The sequence below is a fragment of the Bombus pascuorum genome, chromosome 3, assembly GCF_905332965.1.
Source record: "Bombus pascuorum chromosome 3, iyBomPasc1.1, whole genome shotgun sequence".
NCBI classification, from domain to species: Eukaryota; Metazoa; Arthropoda; class Insecta; order Hymenoptera; family Apidae; genus Bombus; species Bombus pascuorum.
The window spans coordinates 3,637,096-3,664,777 of NC_083490.1; the positions used below are offsets into that span (position 1 = coordinate 3,637,096).

Genomic DNA, 27,682 nt, shown 5'->3' on the forward strand with positions numbered 1-27,682 from the left:
TTCTACACAGTTTGTTTGAACCTTTCGGAAGAGCTGATATTTTAGATAGGAAGATAAAATCCGGCTGATGAGCCACGAATTCCGATAGAGCAGAGTGGTAAATCGTCATTGACGATTCTTTCGTGAAAGGTGGCGGAGAACGAGCGAGCTTTCAATGTAACGATCAAAGACGAGAAATTTGGTCGACTGTTGGAGCGACAATTAGGATGAAATCGGGTGTTCGTGGAGCTCGTTCCGTTGATGGAACTCTTGGAAGACGACGGTTCTTTCGGCGCCCGGAAATGCTTGCATCGGCGGCGTATCCGGCCTCGATTGATCGCAGAAAGACTCTCTCGGTCCTTTGATCCGGACAGTGAAGCAATAAAAACTGATGTTTCTTGCCTACCTTTTGTCCGAGCTGTCACCGTGTGTGCGTGTGCCTCAACTAACTCGTTGTCTTTAGACTTCAGCGTCGGTCCACGTTCAACTTCCGCCTCGAAGAGATCAAGGAGCGTTTGTGCGACTCGCGTCTTTTGTTTCTTTTCCTCCCTCACTTTTATCGTACGATCTTTTTTTTGCCTTTTCGTCACAAAGTTCAGAGAGAAGGAAAAGCGACTTGTAAAGCAAAGTGTATCAGTAAGCGCTCAGTTAATGTAATTTAGTTCGTTTAACGAAGTAAAGTCTTTTTCTCTGCAAACTTTCTTTAGGTATTAATCCAGATATGCCTGTTAATTAAGATTCTGATAGCAAGACAATTCTTTTTTATTTTCAGATTTTTGCCAACACTCGGCGTTTCACGTAATATCTTTTGCTTGTTAAGCTCAGTTGGAATAATAAACTAATCATCGGTATCAATAATAATATAAGAATTTACTTAACACGTTCAATTTAAATAACAAATAGAGGTTTTAAATATTCGGTAGAAGAAAATGGTATTATTAGCGTATGGTAAATTTATAATGTATAAAATAGAATATGTATTATTTTTTAAAAATAGTATGAAGCAAAAATTCACTTATATCTGAATTAATTACAGAAAAGAATCTAATTATTATTAGCGTATGGTAAATTTATAATGTATGAAATAGAATATGTATTATTTTTAAAAAATAGTATGAAGCAAAAATTCACTTATATTTGGATTAATTACAGAAAAGAATCTAATTATTATTAGCGTATGGTAAATTTATAATGTATAAAATAGAATGTTTTATTTTTTAAAAATAGTATGAAGCAAAAATTCACTTATATCTGAATTAATTACAGAAAAGAATCTAATTATTATTAGCGTATGGTAAATTTATAATGTATGAAATAGAATATGTATTATTTTTTAAAAATAGTATGAAGCAAAAATTCACTTATATCTGAATTAATTACAGAAAAGAATCTAATTATTATTAGCGTATGGTAAATTTATAACGTATAAAATAGAATATGTATTATTTTTAAAAAATAGTATGAAGCAAAAATTCACTTATATCTGGATTAATTACAGAAAAGAATCTAAATTTTTTAAAATATCGATACTGATACGAACGTTTGAAATTTTTGACAATATTTAACAATTTTCCCGAGGGTTTTTCCAAGCTTATTTGCTCCTTTTCTTTCGATCGAGCGCTCCGAATCTCTTCAAGAAACAGAGGTCTCCGTGGGGATTAGTACAAAAGAGAGAAAATTATTGGCGCAGCTGGTTACAGGCTAGAAAACTTGATACAACGAGCAACAAGTAAACATCAACAATCAACAACAACAACGGAATAAGTATTAAACAATCAACTACCGTGCAAGTGTCGCACGTGTGGTTAGCGCGAGTATAAAAACGGAAGTTAAAAACGAGAGCTGCTTATTCGACTGGATGGTTACAGAAGCCAGACCTGACATCCGGTCGCTATTTAGTACAATACAAAACTCGGGGTGTGCGTCAAGAAAACAAGACTAGAGCGTGATGCATTTTACAGCAGGCACATTCCAAAAACACATTGGTAAGATCGTGAGAGTTAAACAAGAGAATAAATCGAACATGGCAACGAATCGATCTGTGGTCCGACGAATGTCCTCTTAAAACCATTTTCTCGAAAGATCTTCCATTTCTTTCGATTTAATAAAATTTACCTATGTTTGCGAAAATTGAATTGAACTCTAATTGAATTTTTCAATCATTACGTACTAAAGGAATTTCCAGATAGAAATTCAAAATTCGTTGGCCTATCTTCATCGGCTTTCATAGTGACGTGTATGTTCTCCAATTAACGATAATTAATTAATGGGTTAACGACCGGATACCGGTAGGGGTTGGTACTGATGAACATGAGCCGTGGCAAGCTGGATATTCAATAACGTGATCCCGAAACATCCAAAAATGTGGAGAATTCAATTTCCCGAACGTTATTCCGCGCTCGTGCAAATAAAAACCAATCGATCCGAACAAAATAAAAATATGCACGAAGAAAGCGAAGCGAGAAAGATTCGTGCACGTTTATCGAATAGTTTTTCAAGACGAACGATTCGAAATAAGGCTAAGATCTCCATTAAATGAATATGAATTCTGATAGAAATTCCGTACAAGTAAAATTTATAATTAATATTGTAAATTTTATAAGGAATATATATCTTGATAAAAATTCTAATAAAAATTCTATCGAAGATCAAAGATTCGAAATAGGCCAACGATGTTTCGACACGTTGCGAAACAAATGGAAAGAGAATTAAAGGGCTTGAGAAAAAAAAAAGAAACAAAGTAAAAAAGGAGAGAAAATACACAATCCACGTTGGACCACAGATCGATAATCGTCGCGTATGTAACGTCGCCCTAAATGGCGTGTGGGGTTCGCTAATTACGTGAGAGAAACATCGATAATGTGTGCCCCAGAGAGAAGAAGGTTGCTGAGGAAGGGCGTAACGGTGTAGAATGGAAAAAAAGAAGAGAAAAGGGGGTGGAGAAAGAAAGAAAGAAACGGTGGTGCTCGACGAATAGTCGTGGCGAGAATGCAACAGCACCGTCGCTTCCGATGTATTCTCCCCGTTCTCGTTGTTTCGTTCTTCGAACTCGAAGATCCTCTCGATGCTGCGTATCGTGTCATCTTTTCTTTTTTTTTTTTTGTCACAAAGGAAACGCATCTGTTATTGTCTGTGTGCATTGTACGACCAGGGTAAATGGAGCAAAGGAGCGAGAGTTGACGCGTCGAAGAAAAAAACAGATCGGAGGAAAAGCAGGATAGTGCGGAGGAGAAGCTTCGATAAATTTTGTCAAAAGAGATTGCCTCTTAAATAAACACGAAGAACATTGATTTCTTGCAAAGTATTCTTCGTCGAGTGGATGGAACGATGGCCAAATCGTGTTACGAATGGTAGCACGAAACAGAAGCTAAAACAAAGGTAGATACGCAATTTGTGGAAACGCGAGATCATTCAATTATCCGGAAATACGCGGTAGGCATCGCGGTGTTGGCTTTCCGTGCAATTCAAAGAGCAGTCTTTTTAATTAATTCGTTTTAATCGCACCCTGCTAATCTATTTTATCGATTACGCGGCCGTTGCACGATCGCTGTTAATTAAGTCAGCCTACTAGAACGCTGACTAACTAATTCGACCGCTTGTTCTCCGCAGAGGGAATCTTTTTGGAAAATCGACATTCAACGAGGATATCACGATGGTCATCCTCGATTTCGAAGAAATTACATCCATTTGCAGCTTTCCGACGGAGGCAATCTCTCAACTAACGAGGTTTTGTGGTTCGTCGAGGGAAAAGATGTCTCTTAATTTCGTTTAATCGACGAATTCCAAATGTCGAGGAATAAAAAGAAGAGAAAAAGATCTATCCAAGTAACAAATAAATAGCGAATGTTCGCGCGTCAATGGAAAATAGAAAATATAGAAAAATATAAATTTACACAAACATTCACGATCTACGAACGAGCCTAAAATTTACGTTTCCTTTCACGAAGAAAAATTGCAAAAATTCCCACCGCGAAATGCTCGTTCGAGATCTGTCGATTTTGCTTCGGCTCGTCATCGCGACGATAATAACGTCCGAAGTTTCCTGTACCGGTGGCATCGATCAGACGACGACAAAAGAGACGCTCGTTCCCCTTGACATCGGCGCGTTTCTGAAAATTCCGAAGCCGAGGAATCGTGACGATGGAGAAACCGGGTTAGCGGAACAAAGAATAAGAAAAGGATGGAACGTCGGGGAATAAGTGACGTGCTGGTGTGTGGTTTCGTTGAATCTCGCGTCGCTTCCGGGCTGGATTATTAGAAGTCTCTCAGTACCTTCGTCTCGCCGCCGCCCTGGGTGCAAGGACGAGCGGTGCAGCTGCAGGGGATGGGGTCACCGCGGCTGCGGCGACTGCTGCAGCTGCAGCTGCCGATGGCGCCGCCGCCCCAAGCCAGCTCCACGGCATGGCCGGCAACCTGTATCCTGTTTTTGTCAGAAACTGTTAGTTCGTTGCATCGTCGTACCATTATTCTCGCGATTATAGGCTACATCACGTCCCGATCAATCCCTATTTGCCACTGTGGATCTTTGTTTTTCTTAAACTTGTCCGTTAAATTGCCTTCAAAAGTCAGACAAAAGTACCATTTATACACAGGCTCGTGAAAGTATTCGATCACTTGTAAACGTTTTTCACGAATACATCTTACATACAAAGATATTGAAATTTCATTAGTAAGATCGTATTGGCAATGTTTGAAAGAAATCTGAAAATGTATATTTAATCAGATACGCGCTGTATGCTAATTCTTTTACTAAATGTACGTCTGCAATAGATATCTGGCGATTTCTTTATACACTGTCAGATTGGTTTCAATATAATCACAGCAATTGTGTTTTATCGCATTGTTAATGAAATTCCAAAATGCTTTATATAACACATACAACACGAATATAAAAGTTTTCTATGGTAAGCGCTCGAATACTTTTACGAGTCGGTATAACTCGCGATACGTGAGTATATACGGTATACATGAGCATATACACGTGTAATATAGAAATGTGATCGATAATCTATTATTGGTTCATAAATTATTATTATTAAGAATATATTATTCTATAGACGATTTAGCGTTAATTATGTCGATTCGAGTTTGAACTGACTACTCTCTGTATTACAGTGCATGTGATTTGTTATAGAGGGAGCATAGTAATTGGACGTCGACGATAATATATATTGATTGGTAGGGCGTTTCCGGAACAATTTAATACGTCTGATTGGTTATTGCTTGGGATTATGTTCATACCTGTGGTACATTTCTGGCTCGATATTCTGAGTATCTGCATTAATGTTTCAGGGTGTTCCCTGTTTTATTAGGAGTTTATTGGAAAGTTGGATCCACGGTGCCGATTAGGGGTTGAAAATGGCAGCTTGTCGTTAAAGTATCTCTCTGTTTCATTAATGCGCGTATTATTGTTCGTGACACGGAAATACCATTTTGGAAATGTTTGGTCGAATGATCGATAACCTTCGATACCCTGCGTGATTTCCACGGGCAACAAACACGCGATCTGATGAATTAATTGACATTTGCAGTTTTACAATTATGGCATTCTCGGTGTCAGTTAGCGAGTATGTTCCTATTACAAAGTTATTTCTTTTTTAATTTATATTTGCTTCTTCTCGTCTCATCCTTCTGTCCTTTGTTTCCTCCTCATTTCGCGAGAAAATAATTCGATCAAAGAACCTCTTCGATCCTATTTTATAATTCCATTCCGATCACACGAGATCGTTTTCTTCACTTTTCCGCTGATAAAATCAACGATAAATTTAATGAAAGCATCGATCAGCGAGTCACGCCGATTCGAAAAACTGTTTCTGTAGGAAATTTAAATAAATTCCACCTTATCTCTCTCTTATTTTCTTATCCTGATCGACCTAATCTTCTAACAATTACAATAAAACAGAATTTTATCGACGCTAATCATCTTTCACATAAATCAGGAAGTAGCAACGATATGGAAGATAAGCTGATATGGAAGACAAGCTGATATCGAATACAAGAAACTGATACATGCAAAATATTTTTCTTTTCTTAAAGATATATTTAAGCTCTGAATCAACCCTGATTCACGAGCAACGCAGAATTGTCCGCAATATTTCTTACCTAAACCAAGATTACTACTAACAAAAATCCGAATAAATTCCAGTTAAGTTATCACGAAGAATTTAACTATCCTGCGATTCCTACGATTGAGTTATAAGCTTGAACGATAGCGACTACACACGATATCGTTATCGTCGAATTGCAGAATGGCCACGAGAAAGGGGCTTTCACCGACAAAAGGAATTCAACACCGTCCCCACGAATCGTCCAGGCGAATTACAGAAGCGTGGGTAACGCGAGAAACGGCATAATCAAATATCGGAACAGATTAACACCATCGCGAAACCGCGTATTCAAATTTCATGCAGATCTCCGTGTCACTGCGGTCTGCGTTTCGCAACCGGCAGTTGCGATTCGTTAGGAACAACGTTTCGATATGGATTTATTAAATTCCAGGTATTCTCGTTTAATTACGAATTTTCTACCGGACCACTGTCATTCTTCCCTCTGTATATTGTACCATCATTTTCACCTGCCTTTCGTCACTCTATGCTCTCGAGTATTTAGCGAGAAATCGTTTATTACAAGGAATTTCAGAAATTTTTCTGGGGCTTCTAAATTTCCAGAATCTTTTCTTGGTATTTTAGAAACGCGATTCTTCTTCCTTTATTCCAAATCGTACATCATGATTCTATTTCTTACATTTTCAAAATATTTGCTAATTAGGAAGAACCATGAACGAGCAACATCACCAAGAATACACAATGTTCGTGTCGTGACTTTTTCTATAAATCTAGATTTCAAATGAAAGGTATTATAAAAGTTGTTAGAAACAAATTGAGAATTTCGAAAACGTTGAAACAATGTTCTATCTTATCCAGACAATTTTCCGAAACGCAAACCATTTGGAAAGTGACCGTAAGTAGCTTCGTTTTAATTAATTTTTTAATTCTAGCAAGAATAATTCTAAAATAATGAAACTAGTCGCTGTGAAAATGCACTGAATCATGTGGAAATAGATTTAACTAACTATACGATATTTTCGAGATACTACTCGCTCTTCGATTCGAAAGGAAGGTACATATTTAATGCGCACGAACCTACCAGTATTGGATGTCGCGGTTGTCAGAAAGCAAGTTACCCCGGTGGAACAAGAGCAGTCCAAAACTATAGCAAACTATGAGAAATCGCAACGGTAGCGAGCATTCAATTTTCATTGCAGAGTAATCGATGCTTCTCTCTGTTCCTGTTTTACGACAAACGTCCAAAAACTTCTATGTATTTACGTGTTTCTATCGATTTTCCAATCGGTTAGAACTTCCAACCTAACGCAAAGTTTCCTTCGTACCTTCGACTATCGGTAACATTTTTCTAACTTTTTCGTTGCAGCTTCTCGATAATTTCGTACGCAATAATATTGTACATCGGTCGTTCCGTCTTTTTATTGTACGAAGGGCGAACTTACACGGTCTCCCGGGAGTTTTTTAATTAAAATTCCGTATTCCCATAACGATACTCGTTCGGCGAACCGAGACAATGTATTATTAATTAACTCGGCCTCCCGTCGACGTTGATTTACTCGCGCAACAATACGCCGCCTATTTATCCGCGAATACGATTGAACTGCTAATTAGGACTGCGTTTATTTATCGACTCCTCGTCAATCCGACTGACACGACTCGCGATGAAAACCCTCGATTATTGTTTCTCTTTCTTTTCTCTTCTTTTCTGCACAGTTCTCTATCAACGTTCGCGTAATTGCACGCCCATTGCGATTCGATGTTTCTTCGTTTGTATCGTTGAAATCAAATACACGATTCTTCATATACAATGCGGTTTAAACAAGAGAAAATAAAACAGCAATTACGATGAGTAGAAATCGTTAGCATCGCTTGAAATTTAACAGCTATGCGTTACGCGTTTAACGATTTTCCGATCGACCACGAGCAAGATTCATCGTACACGATATAATTTAACCGGAAATTATAAAAATGAAATTATCATAAATGAAAATTGCGAATGTATTTAATATTTAATTGACACGTGTCCATTGATTCTTGGCCTTCAATGAGCAATAAGATTCGATAAAAAAGATTGCAGGTTATTTCACGCATTGTAACGGGGTTTATTCGCGTCGTAGGATTTCTCCCTCTTTCCCTTCAATGAAATTTCCAATTCTCGTTTCCCCTGGAACATTCTTGCCTATAAATTCCCTAGGGAACACCGGCAGCGAGCTCGTCAAGTGGGCTTCCTGCAGCCACGCCTCGAGTACCACCGCAGTAATTAATATGATTGAATTGCCGATTCGACGCGGGCAATCGGTACATTTCGTACGATCGTTCAATAAAGGTAATGCAAATCATGACACAAGTATTTTTTCTCTTTTCGTCACGAACTAGAAATTTTCTAGAAACGTATAAACCGTAATGATCGTACTATCCGATTATAGAGTATCGAATTATATCACGTTATTATCCAATCACGGGCAATTATACATTTTTACGAGGATATCTCTACAGAAGATATTCAAATACCAAAAGAACCGAAGGGCAATTATACATTTTTCGGGGATATCTCTACAGAAGATATTCAAATTCCAAAAGAACCGATGGACAATTATACATTTTACGAGGATATCTCTACAGAAGATATTCAAATTCCAAAAGAAGCGAAGGACAATTATACATTTTTCGAGGATATCTCTACAGAAGATATTCAAATTCCAAAGGAACCGAAGGACAATTATACATGTTACGAAGATATTTCTACAGAAGATATTCAAATTCCAAAAGAACCGAAGGACAATTATACATTTTTCGAGGATATCTCTACAGGAGATATTCAAATTCCAAAAGAATCGAAGGGCAATTATACATTTTTCGAGGATATCTCTACAGAAGATATTCAAATTCCAAAAGAACCGAAGGACATTTTTCGAGGATATCTCTACAGAAGATATTCAAATTCCAAAAAAATCGAAGGACAATTATACATTTTTCGAGGATATCTCTACAGGAGATATTCAAATTCCAAAAGAATCGAAGGGCAATTATACATTTTTCGAGGATATCTCTACAGAAGATATTCAAATTCCAAAAGAACCGCTGTTTTTGGGACGAGAAATTATACTCGTAATAATCTATACAATTATAGGATATTGGTTTATATCATGTTATTATTCAATCGTTGATTATCGAACTATAGAAATTATAGTAAATACCTGCGAGAAAATCTGTACGGTAAAAGTTAATTTTTCGAGACGACATCTCCCCTTTAAAGCAACCTTCGAGCATTTTTTCGCAATATTTGCCAGACCACGAACGCGACACGGGACGAGCGCCAGAAGCGTTTCTTTTGAATTATTAAGCGGACAAATGAAACGCGCCCAGACGGAGAATCAATGAAATTTCTGCCGTTGGTTGGCAGCCACGTGCGTCGCCAGTCATTCGCGATTACGTTGAATAATTAACAGCCACCGAATTCAGTCGTAATTAATTATGCAAATAACTAGCGCGTTCAATTTGTTATTAGATTCATTTGAATCGGCGACGATTAACGAGCCGGGCGACAACGAATTCCCTCGACGTGTACGAAAACCCAACCCCCTTGCGGTTCACCAATGAATTACAAGGAAAATCCTCCCGTAAAATCGATGTAGGGTGGCAAGATGTATCTTTGAATAATGAATAATATCAATCATTTTGTTATTCATCGGTTATATCCATTTCGGGACGATAATTCACTCTAGTTGCTTATTAATTGATGAAATATGCGTTTTTAAGGTATTGGTACGGCTCATAAAAATTGATCATTTAAAACGGATCTTTTATTTTCATTTTCCTTCATCGAAATCTATCAAGTACGAAGAACTGTTTAAACGATTTCGAGAGTTTCGAAAGAATGTTCAATTTGTACAATTCCTATTCCCTAGCCATCCATCGCATAACGCTCGAATCGCCTTTATTTCGAATAAGAATTTTCAATGAATTCAAACAACAGGCAATTTCTACCGTCACACGAATATTTGTGCAATTCCTATTTCTCATAACACCCCAACCAACCGCTATTTCAACGAATCCTAAAGAATTTCCAACAAATTCGAACCAACTTCTCAGCCAATTTCTATCGCACAAATATTTATACAATTCGCTTGGCAGAAGCGAATATCCAAGAAGATTATCCAAATATTCCCAGTTCGAATAATTCCAAAGAATCACCAACGAGTCCAAACGATAGCCAACCTCTACCATCGCACACGTATTAATACAGTTCTCGTTTCCTCACCATTCCTCGCCCAACATAAATCATCCCTTCGTCGAAACATTTAACATCCCCTCCGTTTCTCCAGAAAATTCTCAAAAAAGAAAAAAGCAGAAAAAAATCCACCAACATCACCATATAGAATCGCAAAATTTTCTCACAAAAGATCATTCAACACGATCGTGGATGCGGTGCGGAAGCGACGAGCGTGTGCTGGCGTAACCTTGAATCGATGAAAAGCCGTAGCTCCGCAGCGTCGCGGATCAATGGGAGTTGGCGCATCGGGGTTTGCGTACATCGGGAGTCATCGTCGGTCCATGAGGCTGTGAGTAATTAATACGATTGAATTCTATTCTGCAGGGCTGGTGCAGCAGCTTTGAGGCTTTCGCGCGCTGCAGAAGCTTCGGAATGGTGAGAGGAGAGGGTGGCCCGACGATGGGGTCGTAAAGGGTGCAGGAGGGGTGGCTGTGCTGGCAGGGTTGCTGCGAGCGATCAATAAACGCCGCTGCCAGCATCCACCCCTGGATCTACGTCTCTCCACTCTCCCTCTTTCTCTGTCTTTTCTTTCCACCCTCTTCTTTTCTGTTTTCATCCCTCTCGACATCTTTTTTTCCTCACGCGCATCTCCTCTCGAGAAACTTTGCTGTCTCCTTCTGTCTAGAATTCGTTTCAATCTTCCGTGTTCCTTCTCCGATCGTCTCTTCTCTTTCTTCCTCCCCTTCATTTTATAAGGGTAGTTCCTAAGAGATTCGCTATTCCGTGTCTTTGTTTCGAGATTGAAGTTCATTCTGCGTTTACCTGCTGATCGATTTTACGCGTGCCTGCTTACACGCTTCCGGTGTCTTCGTCCTTTCCTTTTTTTTCAGTTTGTCTCTTTGTCGAGCGAAGTCTCTTGGATTTCACTCTCGATTTTTCCCATCGATTCTCTCACGATCGTCTTGATTTTTATTTTTCTAAGACGGCTCTCGCGTTTTCGGATACACTTTCCCTTTTTGCGTTTCCGCCCAAGGGAATTCTCGCTTGCACTCTACCCAGTAACGTATAATACAAATTTCTGTTTCCTTTTTATATTCACGTTCGCTGTTATTCCTTGTCGCGTTCAATTCTGCTCCCGCGCGTATAGATATATTTCGTACTAAAAAATACCGAAAATTCTGTGCAACACTTTTTCATTAGCTGCGTCGTTTCGTTCCCTTTTAAATTCATTTTGCCGGCTAATAACACACAATTTTCCATTTCTTTTCGGTTCTATATTGAAAATAAAAGGCTAAAAATTCTGTGTAATGTTATCTCATCGTTTCCACGATGTACCCGTCTTTAAAGTATATTCCCGCTTGTAATATACGATTTTTTCTTTTATCCTCTTACGTTTTTATGTATTTTATTCTATTAAAAAATATTGAAAATTCTATGCGATAGTTTTTTTACCATTTTTCGCTTCTTTGCCTGCTACGTCGCAATTTCTCGTTTAATTTTACTCTACTCACGGTCTCACGGTTACATCCTTTAATCTCTTAATACTTCTCATCTATCCCAGCGCCAAATATTATTTCATCGCACCGTCGTTTATTCTGCAGCATCCGTTTTTCTTTGCCCGCGCACGATTCACCTCTTTGTCCTTCAATTCGTTCCATCAACTCCTTTTTCGCTGCCTGGAGAGTTTCCGCGCGAAGAAAGGCAATAAGTCGATACAACAGAGGAGCGAACCAGCTCGAATTTCTCTCTCCTATTGTAGCAATTTTCTTTCGAAAGCTCCCGCCAACGTATCCGTATAGCGAAGAATTCCACGGTGAAAAGAAAACAATTCGTCTTTCTCGACGCTTCCGCCGCAAAATCACCGACTAACCGTACAAAGGGTTTTTAAAGAGCAAATGATTCCAATGGGGAAACATTCTCTGCTTCGTTCTTGACCGAATCTCTAAACTTTCTAAAGTCAACATACTTTTTATCGTTTCTGTCATCTTCCGAACGTTCCATAGGTCTCAGCGCTGTCGAAAAAATTATAGCAACTCAGTTACCTTCCTCGAAAGTAATTCTTCGAACATATTCAATCTCGTTAGTCGATCTCGTTAGCTTGGAAGGATCGAAACGCTAAAAATCCTTCTTTCAATTAAAACGAATGCAAGATTGGAATGTGAAAGATTGAAAGATCTTACCATGATTGAAACACGGAATAGAAACTCGCTTAGACGAAACTTTAGATTTCACCTGGCTGCCTGATTTACAGTTTTCCATCGACAAATCGTTCCAGAGACAGAATGACAATGCGATTTCCAAGAGAAAAGGAACGTCACGTGAGGATCGTTAAGCGAGATTGAATTAGAGACGAGGAAAGCGAATTCGCAGCCAAGAGATTAATGCGTTCGCAAAGGTCGAATATGCCGATCAACCGAATTACCTGCTGAATGATCTCTTTAAAATCGCGTTCAGATTAAATTCACGACTCCATTTCTTCTGACAACTGCTTCTTCGTTCGAAGGATGAATTTTTGAAGATTCATGGAAGATAATAGAAACACACTTTCAAGATTATACAGATAGAAAGAATCTAACGAATCTAAAGATTCTTTGATAAAAATCGACCGATATGATATTTTTTTTGGATCAAAGATATTTACGTAAATATCGCTAGATCCTTTGCGATCAAAATTCCAAAGAGATTTTCCAAGACTCTTTGCTTCTAACAAACGTATCCTGTACATATAGATGAGTAGATTCACTACACCTCTTGCAAGTAAAATTCCAAAGAACTTTCCACGAATCGCTTGTCTCACTAAACTGCATCCTCCATAAACATTTCATCGAACTTTTCGCGATAAAAATTCCAGAGTGATTCTAAAAAAAAAAAAAAAAAAATGAAAATAAAAAATATACGAAGAATTCCGAGAACTGCTAGCCTCAACAAACGTAATTAATTTAAAACTAGTTAAAAATTTCTCAACTCGTTACTTCTTAAGAACGACCTAATATCCTAAAAAATCTCATCGACAGCAAAAAAAAAAAAAAAGAAAAAATCGAGAAAAATGATCTTGTAATTACGACTCGATAGAAGGGAATAGTTACGACTCGCGACAATGATTCGCAAAAGGTGTGACAGCAGAGAAAGGAACGGTGAATAGGGGATGGAAAGGGTGACAAGAGAAGTAGAGCGAAAATAGAGTACACACATCGAGGCAGACGCGGAACACAGCCCCGGGGGCGAAAAGTCAAATGCACTAGAGAACCACAGTCGCATGAGCCACGAGTAAAGCAACAGTGATTAGGTGTGTGTAGATTACTCGCTACTCCTCTTTGCCAATTATGCGTGGTAACGTCAACGTTCTCAGGACTCGACTAACGGTAATCGTCGGATGACCTGGCAATTTTGATGTTTCTCGAATAGGAGAGCGGGTTTGTCCATCTCTCGATCAGGAGAAATCACTGGACCAATTTTCTTTTGGTCAGTTTTCAGTGTCGAATAGGGATGGTTTCAAAGGGAAAGATGCTGGCTGGGTTATCGCGAAAGATTCCGAGTTCCTTTACTTTAGCCACCTTTGCTTTCAAGCATATTTTAACCTTTCTTGAACGAATAAACGAATTAATTCGTCGCTTGGATTCTCAATTTCTTAAACCTAATTATTTCTTAATCCGTGAACCATCTCTAGTTTGAGACGTGTCGTTTCACTATACAAACAGCCACGTGTCATTGTTCATTTTTTAAAATTTACCGTAGATCTGGTAAATCATTCGGTTTAAAGAAATAGCTTCTTAAAAATTGGTAAATCTAAAGACGTTAAACTAATTTATACGTCTAATAAAATTAAAAAATATAAATATAAATTTAAACTTTTCATTGTAAAAATATAAATACAAATTTAAACTTTTCACTGTAAAAATATAAATACAAATTTAAACTTTTCATTGTAATAGCTCAGAATCTGAAAGAGTCAACATATTTCTCTGTAGCAGTTGCGAAAGCTAAATATCACTGTCAAATATTTAGAAGGTATGCGCGGCTAAAATCAAGCGCATTGTCGGAAATCGAAAATCGAAGTTCGTCAAAGGGAAGTCGGTAATGAGCAAAAGTTTAGGTGTAAAGTGCTCGTTTAGCTTCGACGAACGAATGAAATTTGTGTCAAAGAAAGTGAACTTCGCGGAAAGGAGAGATCGCAGTTTAACGCGGTAACAAATTAGTTCGGCCTTAGAAAATTTCATCGAATCGAGACTCGACTTTCCAACGAGTTTTCAAACGATTAACTTTGCCTGATAAACGCTTGGAAACAGTAGCAGGTGCTATCTTATTGTCAGGCTCGGAATCTTTCGCATCTTTGAACGCTGGATCGTTCGAGGTCAATGGACAAGGAGGATGAACTCTATTTAAATTCCAAGGTGCGAAAAACCGGAAGTTCGTTGCTCTTCGAGCAACCAACACGTGTTCCTGAAGCGGTAACAAAATGCATTCTCTGCTGGATATAACAATTAGTATACAACGATGTCGCTACACAGATAAATATTCGAAAAACTCGCAATTTCGAAAAAAAACTGGTCCGGGCCTCGTCACAGTTCTTTCATCGATCCATAATTCATGCACTAAGAAACGATTCGTTCCAGAAATAACAATCATAATCATTAATAACGATAATAATAATATCATATAATGATCTTCGTACGAAAGCCATTCAACAGAACGGAAAGAAAAGAAGAAAAGAAAAAAAAAGAAACAAAGACACAAACGAATGGTACAATAGACATAGTAGGTACTGCACTCCGAGCAATGTGAGTAATTACGCAAAAAATAAATAGTAGATGCAGAGATTAGTATGAAAAAAAAGTGAGCTTCTCTACCGATGTTCCGTACGTTTCTCAAATGGAAAAAAATAACGGATGAAACGAACTACCTACTGAACGATTATCTATCGAGAAAATGTATAAAAGCAGTTGCCAATGGCTCGAATGCTACACAAAACGATATCGTTCTCGCGTTTAATTCGATCGATCGCGATACTCCACGTACCGTGCTTTGTTCTTGCGAATATGTATAATGTGTTTCCTTACACGTGTACGATTATACGATACAAAGAAGAGGATATTGTTTTTCTGTTCTTTCCTCGGTTCTTGGTTATATCGGTTGCCTGATTATTGCACGACTCGTAATACTTATTATCTTATCGTCTTTATGATTTTTTTCTTTGTTCGCTCTGTAGATGGAATTTATAATACGATAAGGTTAACGGTAGATATCAACTTGTAAAAATATTCCCAGATGTACTATGTAAAGAGAATTATAATGAAAATTCGATTGCAAAAAGATTAGACAGACGTATTACAATCATGTTGTTATTTCGCATGTTGTAAATTCGGTATTCATTTTGTTAAAAGCTTCTGTATGTTTTTAGTAATTTGCAAAAATGATAATTTCGATGGATCTTCGTAGTTCTAGCGTTAAACAAATATTAAAAAGATGAAACACAATCTTTTTTATCGCGAGTATGTTTTGGAGTTGCATAAATTTTGAAACTCTGTCCTACGCTCTAGATAGAATTAATAAAATGCTAATGTATGCATCAGAGAGACAGAGGCAATTAGTTTTTTGAGCTGATTATTTCAGAAAGTTTGAAACTCTATTCTCGTCGAATTTTTCTTTCCATCTAGATAAAATCAATCTGGTCAATTTGCTAAACAAAATCAACGAAAAATAAAGAAAATAGTTAACGACGAGTTATACCACAAAATTGTCTACTCTATCGTGAACTTTACTTCCGAAATATTCGAACCTGATCAATTCGCACGTTTTCAAAGTCCACGGTTTCCCACCGTTTATTTCTTCACGTTCTTTTACCATTAATCAAAGAATAACTTTATCTACTTCGCTACGATTATTTTACCTTTAACATCCATCGTTTATCTCGATAGCTCGCGAAGATCCCACGGTTCGTAGACTAAACGCAACGCGCTCCGATCGATCCGGAAAGAAAAACACTGTTCCTGCGAGGCATCATTGCAGCTAATAATCCCGTTCCTTCGCCGTTTACACGGACCACGCGATTCCCCGGTTATCTTTCATTCAACCTAACGAAACCGTGAGAAAGAAACAAAAAGGAAGAACAGAAGGAATCGACGTTTTCTCTTCCGAAGAATCGTCTACGCGTTAAAAGCGTAATACTCTTTCTCGTGAAACAAAAAAAAAAAAAAAAAAAGAAAAAAAAGAGCAACATAGAATAAAATAAGAAGAGACGAATATAAAAAAAAAGGAATGAAACAAGAATGTAATGAGAGAGAAGGAAATACGAACGTCGTTTCTCTTTCCCCTTTTCTGCTTGTTCCAAGGAGCAGAGGATTGTCTGTCGAGCTTTCAAAAAAGCGCACCCCTTCGAGGGGTGACTACTAATTGCTGGCGGTGCTTGCACGCTCAGCGGTAACTAATTAAGGCTACGCACTGAGACTAATTAGTGAATGCCAGGCGAAACAATCAGTAAGTAAGGTGAACGTTATAAATATATGTATACGTATAGATGTACTCGTGTCTGCTGGAAAAAAAAAGAAAGACACCGCGAACGGCAACGAAGCTCGCGTTTTTTACTACACCGAAGGCATCTTTGGTCTTCCGCAACTCGAGAGTTATTTGTCTCGCGTGTCGAAGGATTTTCGTATTTTTAATTTTCTATGGATTTGGATTGGACGAAATTTCTATGGATTCGCGTGTGTAAATTTTGGTTCACTTTTATGGCGATAGCTATACTCTGGATGTTACTCCGTTCTGAATAGAAAACCAATCTTATTTTGTTCCGATTTTGATTCGGTGATTTTTATGTTTACGATTTTGCTACAATCGATTACTGGGTGGCGAATATTCAGATACAACTAAGGAAACGATATGTAAACAGAGATTTTCTTGACTTGGCAGATATTACAGCGAGTACTTCGCATATTTCATATATTTCTGCATATTACGTGCTACCTTTGTGTAAGATATTTTCAAAAGTCGAGATTTTCGTATGAAAGATATTGGAAAAATTTGCCACTGAAGAAACTAAGCTCACTTAGAAATGGTACTTTGACAAATTCAGCCGACTGCTTGTCAAGGAATCGATTATAGAAATAATCGTGTTAGAAAAGAAACAGCGAGCGGCGTGACCGAGGCGGTCTTGTCTGAACGATGCGATACGAGAATTAATTAGTTACCACTAAATCAAAGGCGGCACTTGTCGAGCATGCAGCAACCTTCGCCCGGCCAAAAAATTACTGTCATGTCTCTCGCCAACTAACACACCGTGCCACGATCCAATAACATTAATCAATAACAACAGTTCCAAAGAAATAAAAATAAAATAAAAGAATGAAGAAAGGAATGAACATAAAAAAAAGAAAATAACGAAAATAGCGAGAAGTACATATATCATAAACGATCAGTAGAATATTAAACAGATGAGAATAACTTGAAACGCAGGAAAGAAATTTAAATAAAGTAAAAGGGAAGTATGAAAAAAAGAACAAGTATAAACGAAAGATATTATCAAACCGTGCCGCCATGGCAGCTCATCTCGGAAGAAAAAAAGAAGAAAAAGAAAAGAAATAAAAACCGGCGTCAGAATCCGAGAGGATATTACTGTTATAAGAGGGACGGATGAGAACACAGCGAGAGACGCTAATTGAAAAGAAGATAACGTTACGTTCTCTGATAAGAGAAAAGAGATGAAAAAAAAAGAAAAAAATAAAACGAACGAAAGTAGTAACAAGAACGAATAAAAGAAAGCGTTCTCTGGTAGACGGCATGCTTTTTTGTCCCTTCCCCCCTTCGTTACGTTCTTTTTCGCGGATGCCTTTCAAAAACGCGAGCAATTAGCCAGTACAACTTGCATTACCGTCTCTCCCTATTTCACCCTTTCGTTTCACGTTTTTTCTTTCCTTCGTTCGCGAAAAAAAAAAGAAAAGAAAAGAAAAAGAATAAAGATCATCTGAACGCGAATAATTGTTAAAAACGCGAATGACGTCGGATAACAAGCTGCGAATAGAAAGAGAGAAAGGCGAGAAGAAACAACGAAGAGAACAAACAAGACCAAAAAACTAAGGGAACAAATAATATGTAAAATGAAACAGAGAGTGAAAAATTAAATGAAAAAAATAAATAAATATAGAGAAAGAAAGAAAGAAAAAAAAAACGTACGTGTAAGATACACTAGGAAACGTTAAGATCGTTTCCGCAATCCACACTACTCAGCTCTCGTACGTGTACGTAGGTGCAAAATATATATATATATATATGTATAGTAATCTGTACGACTGCCAGGACGGACGTACCATAACACGTGAAATTATAATATAATAATAAGGTATAGTCGCATGTATCCGTATACACAGTGTTATAATTTTCTTTTGAAAAACGATTCGTAAGACAAGAGAAAGAAGATAAAGATCCTGTTCTTGTTTTTTCCTGTATATATATTACAGTTTTATCTTCTAATAAATTGACACGTACTTTCATAAAATAACGTGCAAACGAATACATACGCGTTATCGTTACGTATATTCAATATAGATATATGTACGGTATATATATAATAATATATATATAATGTATTCACAGGTGAATCTCATATGAAGGCAAGCCAAGGCCACGACATGAGACGTGCAAATTAAAAAAGGTAATAATTATTAAAAAAAGAAGCAAGTAAAAAATTCTCTCCCAAAACCGCTTTCCAACCACAACCAAGCACAACCACAGGCAAGGTACGGGCCTTTGTCAACGAGACAGTCATCAACCAGTGAATATGTGGCGCATTACCGTGATTATTATATATATGTAATAGTAACAATTTGAAAAATCTATATATATATGTAATGTATGTGTATATATATATGTATAGCTATATATACATATACATATACGTATGAAGTACGAAAGATGGGTTAATTTTATGGTTTCGTGGATGGATATGGAACAGGTGGGATGAGACAGTGTAAGAGGAAAGATAGGACAATGGAGGGTCGATTAATAATAAGTGTATAGGAGCCAGTGACGAGCACCGTCAAAGTGGTGATCGTTAATACGACTATTGTTTAACCATAGTGGTCGATATTAATACGTAGCAATCGGTTAAACGATTCGACCAGTAGCTCGATCTCGATTCTCAACGAACGTAATGGCGGAACAGTGCTGGCTTGAGAGATATTTAACTATACGTTATCGTATGATCTTTTTCTTACAGCTTGATCGTTTCTATCGTATTCGATGGATGAATTTTGGACACTCTATATTTGATCGTTAAAACGTTAAAGAATTTAAGGTGTAGAATTTACAGGATTAATTTTTGAATTTTGGAATTTCTTTCTTGGTCTCTCAACATTTTCTATTTCTAAAATATCCCACAGACGCTGGTTAATTTATCATGCTACGTTAAATATAAGAAGCGACTAACATCGTTCTAACTATCTATATACACTACCACCTCGAAACTATACGTTAATCAACACAGAAAAAGAAAGAATCCAAAAAATGTATGCTGTACATCAATCACCCCCAAAAGTATTCTAATTACTAAAAAAAACTCTCCATTCTCTGCGAGTCAGTCCACTATCGAAAAATCCCCGCAAAAACTACTTGGCACAATCTACTACGACAACAAAAAAAAAAAGAAGGTAAAACCAGAGTGTCCATGATCATCCAACGTTTCCGCGCAAAAGGCCAGCACTGATGCGCCAAACGTAAGTGTTACGGGATATGAACTCGAGATATTTGCTTGCAGCCGGTTATACATTGAAAAGAAAAAAAAAAAAAAGAAAAAAAAAGGAAGAAATGTATGATACGTGGTGAAACAAAAACGAGAGAGAGTGCTTTTAGAGACTGGTGGTGTTTGCGAGCGGTGTGAGCCGCGATTCGGCCAGATTAATCGATTAATCGAGTACAAAAAATAGGAATTAAACAGCCAAGGTTTTTCTGGATGTAAAGATGGGGAAGGAGAGAAAAGGAATAAATCGGTTTGACAGAAAAATTGGTACAAAGAGTACGGAGGACTGTTTAAGGTAGGCACAGAGCGATGGGTTAATGTAGTAATCGTTACGCTAAAAATTAATCAAATCATACGAATTATTACGTACGAGAATACCTCATGCTTTTACCACCGGACAGAGGAAACCCTAGAGACTAAAAGCTAGCACAGGCGAGACTCGTATATATATATATTGTTTCTGTTTAAAAAATTTGTTTGGCATTCGACACTAAGAAATAATCCCGACCTTTCTCCTTCCTTCTCTTCGCGTTTTGGCGTCCGCTGCTCTTCGACTATCCGTTTCAGGCCATGGGAGGAACGCATAAGGTGGTGGCCGTCTGATCCTCACAAAGGTTCGTCATCCTTTCTTCTTCTTCTTCTTCTTTACTACCACATCTTGATCCATGTTCACGATCGTCATATGTGTGTATTATATATACATATATTTGTCCTTTATATCGAATTGTCAATGTGGAGTCTCTTTTCTATGTGATTCTGCCTCGATTCTCCTCTTTTGATTTTCTCGATTGCCTCTTATTGTTAGTGGAAACTTATTGTTCGTCCACTCTGCTTGAGAAGTTTCGATAGTTATCCTCCATTTTTCTTGACATCCTGCAGAAGTCATCTTTCGAGCCTATGAGCTGTTTTCCAGTGCTCTTGACCTTTTGCCTTTTCAGCTTGGATGTTCGAGCGAACGAGTTCCTCTTCGAGGGTAGCTTTGTGCGTTTATGATAAATTTAGAATAGGATTCAATCTAGCAACCCGAAATGTCGAAATACCATGCTTCATTTTTTAATGCCAATAGGAATTTTCAGAATCGGTAGACTTTCAGTATTCGTTAACTTAGGAAATTTTGCAAAGTTCGTAAGTTGAGAATTTCACAATTTCGTTCAAACATATCGCGCACGAGAATTTCAAATTGAGGTGAAACATTCTTTTTTAATACGTGATACGTTTCGTGTATGGAATGTTCTTCCGTCGTGGTATCTCGATATCTCGGAAGCTTCGAATATTCAACAACTACGTATCGAGCATCATGGAAAACCGCGACTTCTGCAATGCACAAAGCTACCAACTCGTAGACGAGACATCGCCGTTTCGCTTGTTTCTTCGAATGTCTGGTTCCTTGTCCGTCTCTTTCTTCCTGGATGGCACGTGCACATCAACGATGTACAGCAACAACGATCGTGGCGCGCAGTAGCAAGTGAATCGTAAGAGCCGACAGAGAGCAGGGAACGACACAGAGAGAACGTGAGAACACGGCAGAGAGACACGGTTTTGCAACGACCTTTAAAAATGCTTTACGTGTGTGAAGAAAGGTGGTACACGTGGCATGCAAACGGTGACGGGGCTTCTGGATACGGTTGTCGAGCGTGTCGAACAAGCTTTAAAGGAACTTTATCGAGCGATAGAACTATTTAAACTCGTCGCGTACGGATATTCTTTTAACTATTGTCATTTTTTTAATTTCCTTTATCCTTGTTTTACACTTTTTGAAATATATCAATCTTTACAATATTCCTAACTTTCTACGAAAATAGGAAATTTTCAAGTCCCGATATTTGTCTTTTTACAGTTTTTAAGAAATTAGGAAAGTTCTAAAAATTCCAATTTTTGCCTCTTTCCAAATTTAGGGCGCCCCCTTCGAAAGTCTAAAATTTCTTCTTGTCAAATTTGGAATAGAAATTTAAGTAAATTCTCTTTAGAAATCTAGATTGGAAATCTAGGATTTTCCCTTTCCAAATTTTGGATTTTGCTTCTTCAAATTCATGTTAAAAATTTAATCAAGCCTCTCTTTTCTAATTTAGAATAGCAATTTAAAGTTTTCCCTTTCTACACTTTGGTACAAGATCTATCGCTCGATAAATATCCCAATATCTACCGGGTTACGATCGAGTTCGGGATTCTTGTCGCAGTGTTACTCACTGAAAGCTAGACGCCACTAATCAAGACCAAAAAAAGCCTACTGCATGCATTCCTTCGAACTCTGCTTTGCGCTTTTGTGACCTAACGCTTCGCTTCTACAACGAAGAGAATCTTAAATACGCATAAACTTTGTAACTCTTGGAACATGATCGATTAATATCGATATATACTTCCCGAAGGAAACAGAATTTCCAGGATCGTTGAACACAGATGGATAAAGTGAATGTTTTAAAAAATCATTCTTATCTTTCTCCCCTGTTTTAACAAACACGATTAAACGAGATAAGAAAAATAAATAGAAACCCGAAGGATTAAAGGATTGTCAGAAAGTTTCACGAGGAAAACAGGAAGAGCGTAGAACACACAAAAAGTACTCGGGAAGAGATATAAAAGAAGATAAATAAAGATGAATCAAAGGAGACAAAAGAAAAGAATATGAGGCTCGAATGGCGAGGTTCGAGCAAAACGAAAAAGAGAAAAGGCTATAATCAAACTAAGGGAATGAAAACTAAAGATAAAAAGGTTTTGCAAGGGATACGAACGATGCATGCCACGTAATCGAAGTTCGAGATGGACAGTGAGAATTCTCGGTGTTACTTTTGATAAAGTAGAAAACTCCTTCTTTATTGCCTGGCCAGAAAACACATTGAATCACTCGCTTTTCGACGAACAGTAACTGCGTTCTTTCCTTAAACCGCACGAGTGATCTGTCCATTGGAACCTTGATAATAAAAAGAGCAGAGAAATGGAGAAAAGCTGATTAATTGGTGACAAAGAATCGATTGTTCTAATATTTCTCGCTACTTCCTTTAATTCTCACTCTTGCTTCTGATAGTTTCTTCTTATACGCGTATAACATTAACGGCAATCTATAGAACATTACGTCGGAGCCAAAATATTAAAAAGATATCGTCACTAAGCTACGTTTATTAATGAAACTAAAGTTGAAACTAAAATTTCGTTAATAAATAAAACTTACGTATAACATTAGTATTTTGGATTACGTACATCGTTACAACGTATCGTTACATCGTTACAACGTATGAAAATTAAAGTTCAAATAACACTATAACGTTTTAATGGCAAAGTTAAATTTCGAACCACGTCCTACCATAAATACAATTAAATTGAAATCATAATCCTTGTCACGAACGTTGCTCGATATTACGAGCGAAGAGTTTTACAAGTTTAATTTCCAGTCTCTTTTATCATTCATTATCAAGGTTCCGATATCCCATCGTAATTATTTTATCCTGTGCAATGTTGGAAACACTCGTCGAGACACTCGTACACATCGAGGTAAGAAACATCGAAATCAAGTTTCCGCGAAACTAGCAAGTCCTGTCAACTCGTACTACTTAGAAGCGAATCGATCGAGGCGTCACGGCGTTTAATTCGATTCCCTGTCTCCTCCAGTATAACATTGTACCGTTTTCTTATCGTGTCGCTTGCCTCTTCTCTTTTCTCTCTTCGTTGCGTGCCCTCTATTGTGACTTCTCCATAGTCTCCAACCCCATCGATGTCTTCTTCCCTTTCTTTTTTTTCCGATCGTTTTTTACGCTTCGATTCCATCCACTACTACGGTTACTAGTACCATTTTTCCATCGAATCGACATCTCGGAAACGTTAAAGTGGCGCATGCTTTTATATTTTTCGAATGGAAGCTGACGACAGTGAAACGTTTGAAAGGGACGCGCGTTGATGCACCACTTTACCTTTCCAATTTGTTACAATGGGAATGTGTCATGAGCGTATTTCGATTCGTCGAGCACCGTTTGGAAATTCGTCTCGAGAGTAATACCGTTTTCCCTCTTAGGTGTGAAACACCTGAAGTCACGAACGCGAGAAAGCCAACGTGCTTTGAATTCTGAAAGAGAATTGGTCGATCTGACTGTTCTGGATCACTGGAATGGAGTTTACTTTGCAACTGTCTGGCCGAGCTGCTTCGTTCTATCGATGGGATTCTGTCGCGAAACCTTTGGCTTATACCTGTATCCTTCGTGAGAATTCCACGCTGACGCTATCGGTCTTCGACGTGTGCCTAAATATTTTATACAGATGTAACTTGTACACTTTCCGTGTATTTCAAGTATTTTACGCGTTCTTCGTGTATATTGTTAGTCTCTAACCAGCGTAGCCAGCTTGTCTTTAAGAGAGAAGTCTCCATTTCTATTTCGTCACTACAGTTTAGTAGTTAGAGAATATTTAAAAAATCTGAGGATTATTAATGTAGAAAAAGATTATTCCTGACACGTTACGATGCTATGGATCCTCTTTGTGCCATACAATTTTCGTATAATATCCCTTCGTATTTCAAAACATCACGAGGATACTTCGTTAAAATGATATAACAGAAACGAAGTAGCGTGGTAATTATATTTCTGTCCGAGTAAAATACACAATTAATTTTGTCAAAGGCACCTGCATATTTTCGATGGATGTAAAAGGATAAATTTGAAATGCGTCGTTGTGACAAGACCGATAGCTCTAGCGTTAAAATCTTCTTTCTCTCTCGTCGTTATAGTATCATTGTTGGTTTCCTTATAAAGTAGAACAATATAAAAAGTTGAATTATTAACGATTAGGAACTCATTAAGGCCATCCAGATCGTCGACGAATTCTTTTTCCCTAAACAATACAAAGCTAAGAAGTGATTCATGAAACTTTAAACAGCACGTTGACGATCATTATAATCAATATACGGAATGTATCGTTACTAAAGTAATAGTTTGCCCTTAAAAAGACACGTTGAAAACGCTATAAAAGGTAACTCTCTTACGATCACTAGAAATAATACCCTGTATCGATTTATGTCCAAAGAAACCGGATGAAACAGCTAAAGTACAAACGTTACGCTAACGCTAAAACAAGTAAACGCTTCTCCGATCGTTGGAATGTCGTAAAAATACATACTTTCGTATACCCTGTAGTTCCGTGACTAACGCTAACCTTACGATCTAATCGAAAACTCGCGAAAAATGGTCGCGTGGAAACGTCAGCGAGAGCAAAAAAGCAAATCGTCAAGGACGTCGCTTGAATCTCGAGAGCTCAAGGATCGATCGTTCTTTCCGATTCGAGAGGAACATCGATCCTTTTTCGCTTACTTACGTAGGCTCGATAGAACCTAGTGGTATTTTATGGTATTTACGTTCGCTCAAGTTTCCTTCGAGATATGAAATCGGTTTTCGCCATTAGGAATCATCGATCCAGGAAAGGCAGAGGCTCGCTCTGTCTCGGGTCGATCTACCACTGACCGATAGATGCTACTCACGTAGTTATTTTCAAATTTTCTCTCACTTATCTATCGGAAGAATATGCGAAATTTACGTTCGAGACGATAATGAAAAAAAATTACACCTGGTAGTGAACGTGAAAGCAGTAAAATATTAGGACTTCTTTAAAAAGGAACATTCGAAAGACAATAGAAGAAAAGTTCGAAGGATATAAAAGAGATTCGATGTGTAAAAAATTGAGCGAGAAGCTAAGGATACAAGAGAAATCTTAAAAACATTGGAAACTAGAGTTAATGAATGTCAGAGAGGCGTTCGTATCAAGCGTAATTTTTCTTCTTCTTAAAGATTTCCCGTAACTTTTCTACCGCTGGCTCGGGGAAAGACCACGGACTGCTCCTTTCACGTTCCAACAAACACTTCCATGTTTGTTTTACGTGTGTGTATGTGTGTGTAAGAGAAAAAGACGTAGGATCGGGGTCCTGGTATATTGAGCACGAGCTCTCCCTCGTACACAAGGGTGGGGGAAGACGAGTGAGAAGACAGAAAAGATTAAAATTAACCAGAAAAAAAAAAAAGAAAAAAATTTACGTGAGATAAAATATATACTTCGATAGGTAAGAGTATATAAGACAGTAGTTCGCGAGCTGGTTGAACGACGAGCAATTAGTTGTAGTTAAATAAAGTCTGTACACCCACCTTGGTTCTGCTGGAATCATCGAGAACCCTAAAAAAGAGGGTCAGACAGAGCGTAGGGGGGACGGTAAAAACGGAGCCGTTTTTCGCGAGGACCATCTAAGGGTCAGTGCTAGACCTGTGGTGATGCGAGAAAACGAAAGAAAGTATCGTTTTCACGCGATATTTCGTGTCTTGAACGAGTCGAGTCTACATTATCTTCACCTTAAAATGTCTCGTCTAATCTTAAAACTTGTAAAGTTCGTTCATGAAACTTTAAATGATTCGTTCTTTGTTCCCTCCTCTAACTCGTCTCTGTGACACGTAGAATCGTATGTTTCAAGAGACAACGCTCGCTGATTTTTATTCAGCGAAGTTTATGGGAGAAAAAATGCGATCGAAAAAAAAAAAAAAAAATAAGAAAAAATATAGTAGCAGTATAAAAGAGCTATCGTGAATCGTGGAGATAATCAGACTGTTCTCTCCCTTGAGAGCGAACCAGTCTCTCCCTAGATACTCTCGTGGCTGTCTTTTTCTGTCTTTCTTTTGTTCTACTTTTGATTTGTTTTTTTTTTATGTTGGCTTGGTCGTGGTGTGTTGGCGGCTGTTGGGGAAGAAACAAACGAAAATTGTGAAACTTTTTTTAGGTTTTCACTGTCTGTCGCGATACTTCGAGCACGGTCGTAGCTCGGCGACGATGAGTTTCGTTGAACGTCTCTGTTTCATTCGGCCGTGATCACTGTCGCTGCCTTTTTCTTGGCATCGCCTTCAGGAAAACCCGTGGCAATTCTCACGGATCTCGAAGTAGAGATTCAGCAGTGCCGATTCCGGCACGTCGTGGAAGCACCTACCCTCTGGCCACTGTACGCATACTGAAACACAAAGCACATACACACGGTTCACGTTAGCATGGTACCATTTTGCAGATTCGTTGGTTTGGAAACGTTTGAAAGGAAGAAAAGGTGTAAATATCTGTCTTGGTTTTGATGGTCTGGGAAAATTTTTAAAGGCGAGGTGGACACAGACTATTTGTCTTTAAGAAAAAAATCTTAATCCTTATTTCATTACGCTACGCTTTTGTACAAAATCTTCTACGTTAGAAATTCAATATATAAAAGATACGATTAAAACCAAACGGGTGTACAATTTAAATTAAAAAACAATTATTTTTCATACGTTATCGTCTTCCCTGTACCATGAAATTTTTACATTAACATGACAAATTTAATTTTTAATACGTCCCTAATAACGTTTCTATCGTACCATTGAAATTATTGCTCCATTTATATATCAGAGATGATGGTATGATAAAAACAAAGAGACTATGTTTCCATCATAACGTTTCAGCATTATGTTTCTAGCCAATATTATAATATTTCTCTATTCTGATAGATTTATAGAAAAGCTTCGCGTTGAACTTGCTGTCAGACGTTTCACAAAAGCCGAAAGGATAGCGTTCTAGGATAAAACTAGGATGTCTATGTAGATTACACGTGTGACGACTGGCTTTTTCATGAATACGCGAACGAACCAGGATTTATCGTTACGCGGGAACAGAGGGTTCGGGATAAATTACGCGAAACATCGTATTTCACCGGGCAATTTC

General features: G+C 37.8%; 1 protein-coding gene across 8 annotated transcripts in view; it reads right to left on the reverse strand.

Moving 5' to 3' along the window:
* The window catches only part of LOC132905554 (uncharacterized), a 356,111-nt gene that overhangs the window by 26,532 nt on the left and 301,897 nt on the right, over positions 1-27,682 (reverse strand). For 4 of the 8 annotated variants that reach the window (XM_060956961.1, XM_060956959.1, XM_060956957.1 and 1 more), the window contains 2 exons: positions 26,928-26,948; positions 4,252-4,399 (listed from right to left, as the gene is read on the reverse strand). In XM_060956961.1, coding sequence (XP_060812944.1) covers positions 4,252-4,399; positions 26,928-26,948 — 169 coding nt within the window. The remainder of the gene's footprint in view (positions 1-4,251; positions 4,400-26,927; positions 26,949-27,682) is intronic. The other 4 variants (XM_060956960.1, XM_060956958.1, XM_060956955.1 and 1 more) reach the window with 1 other exon arrangement.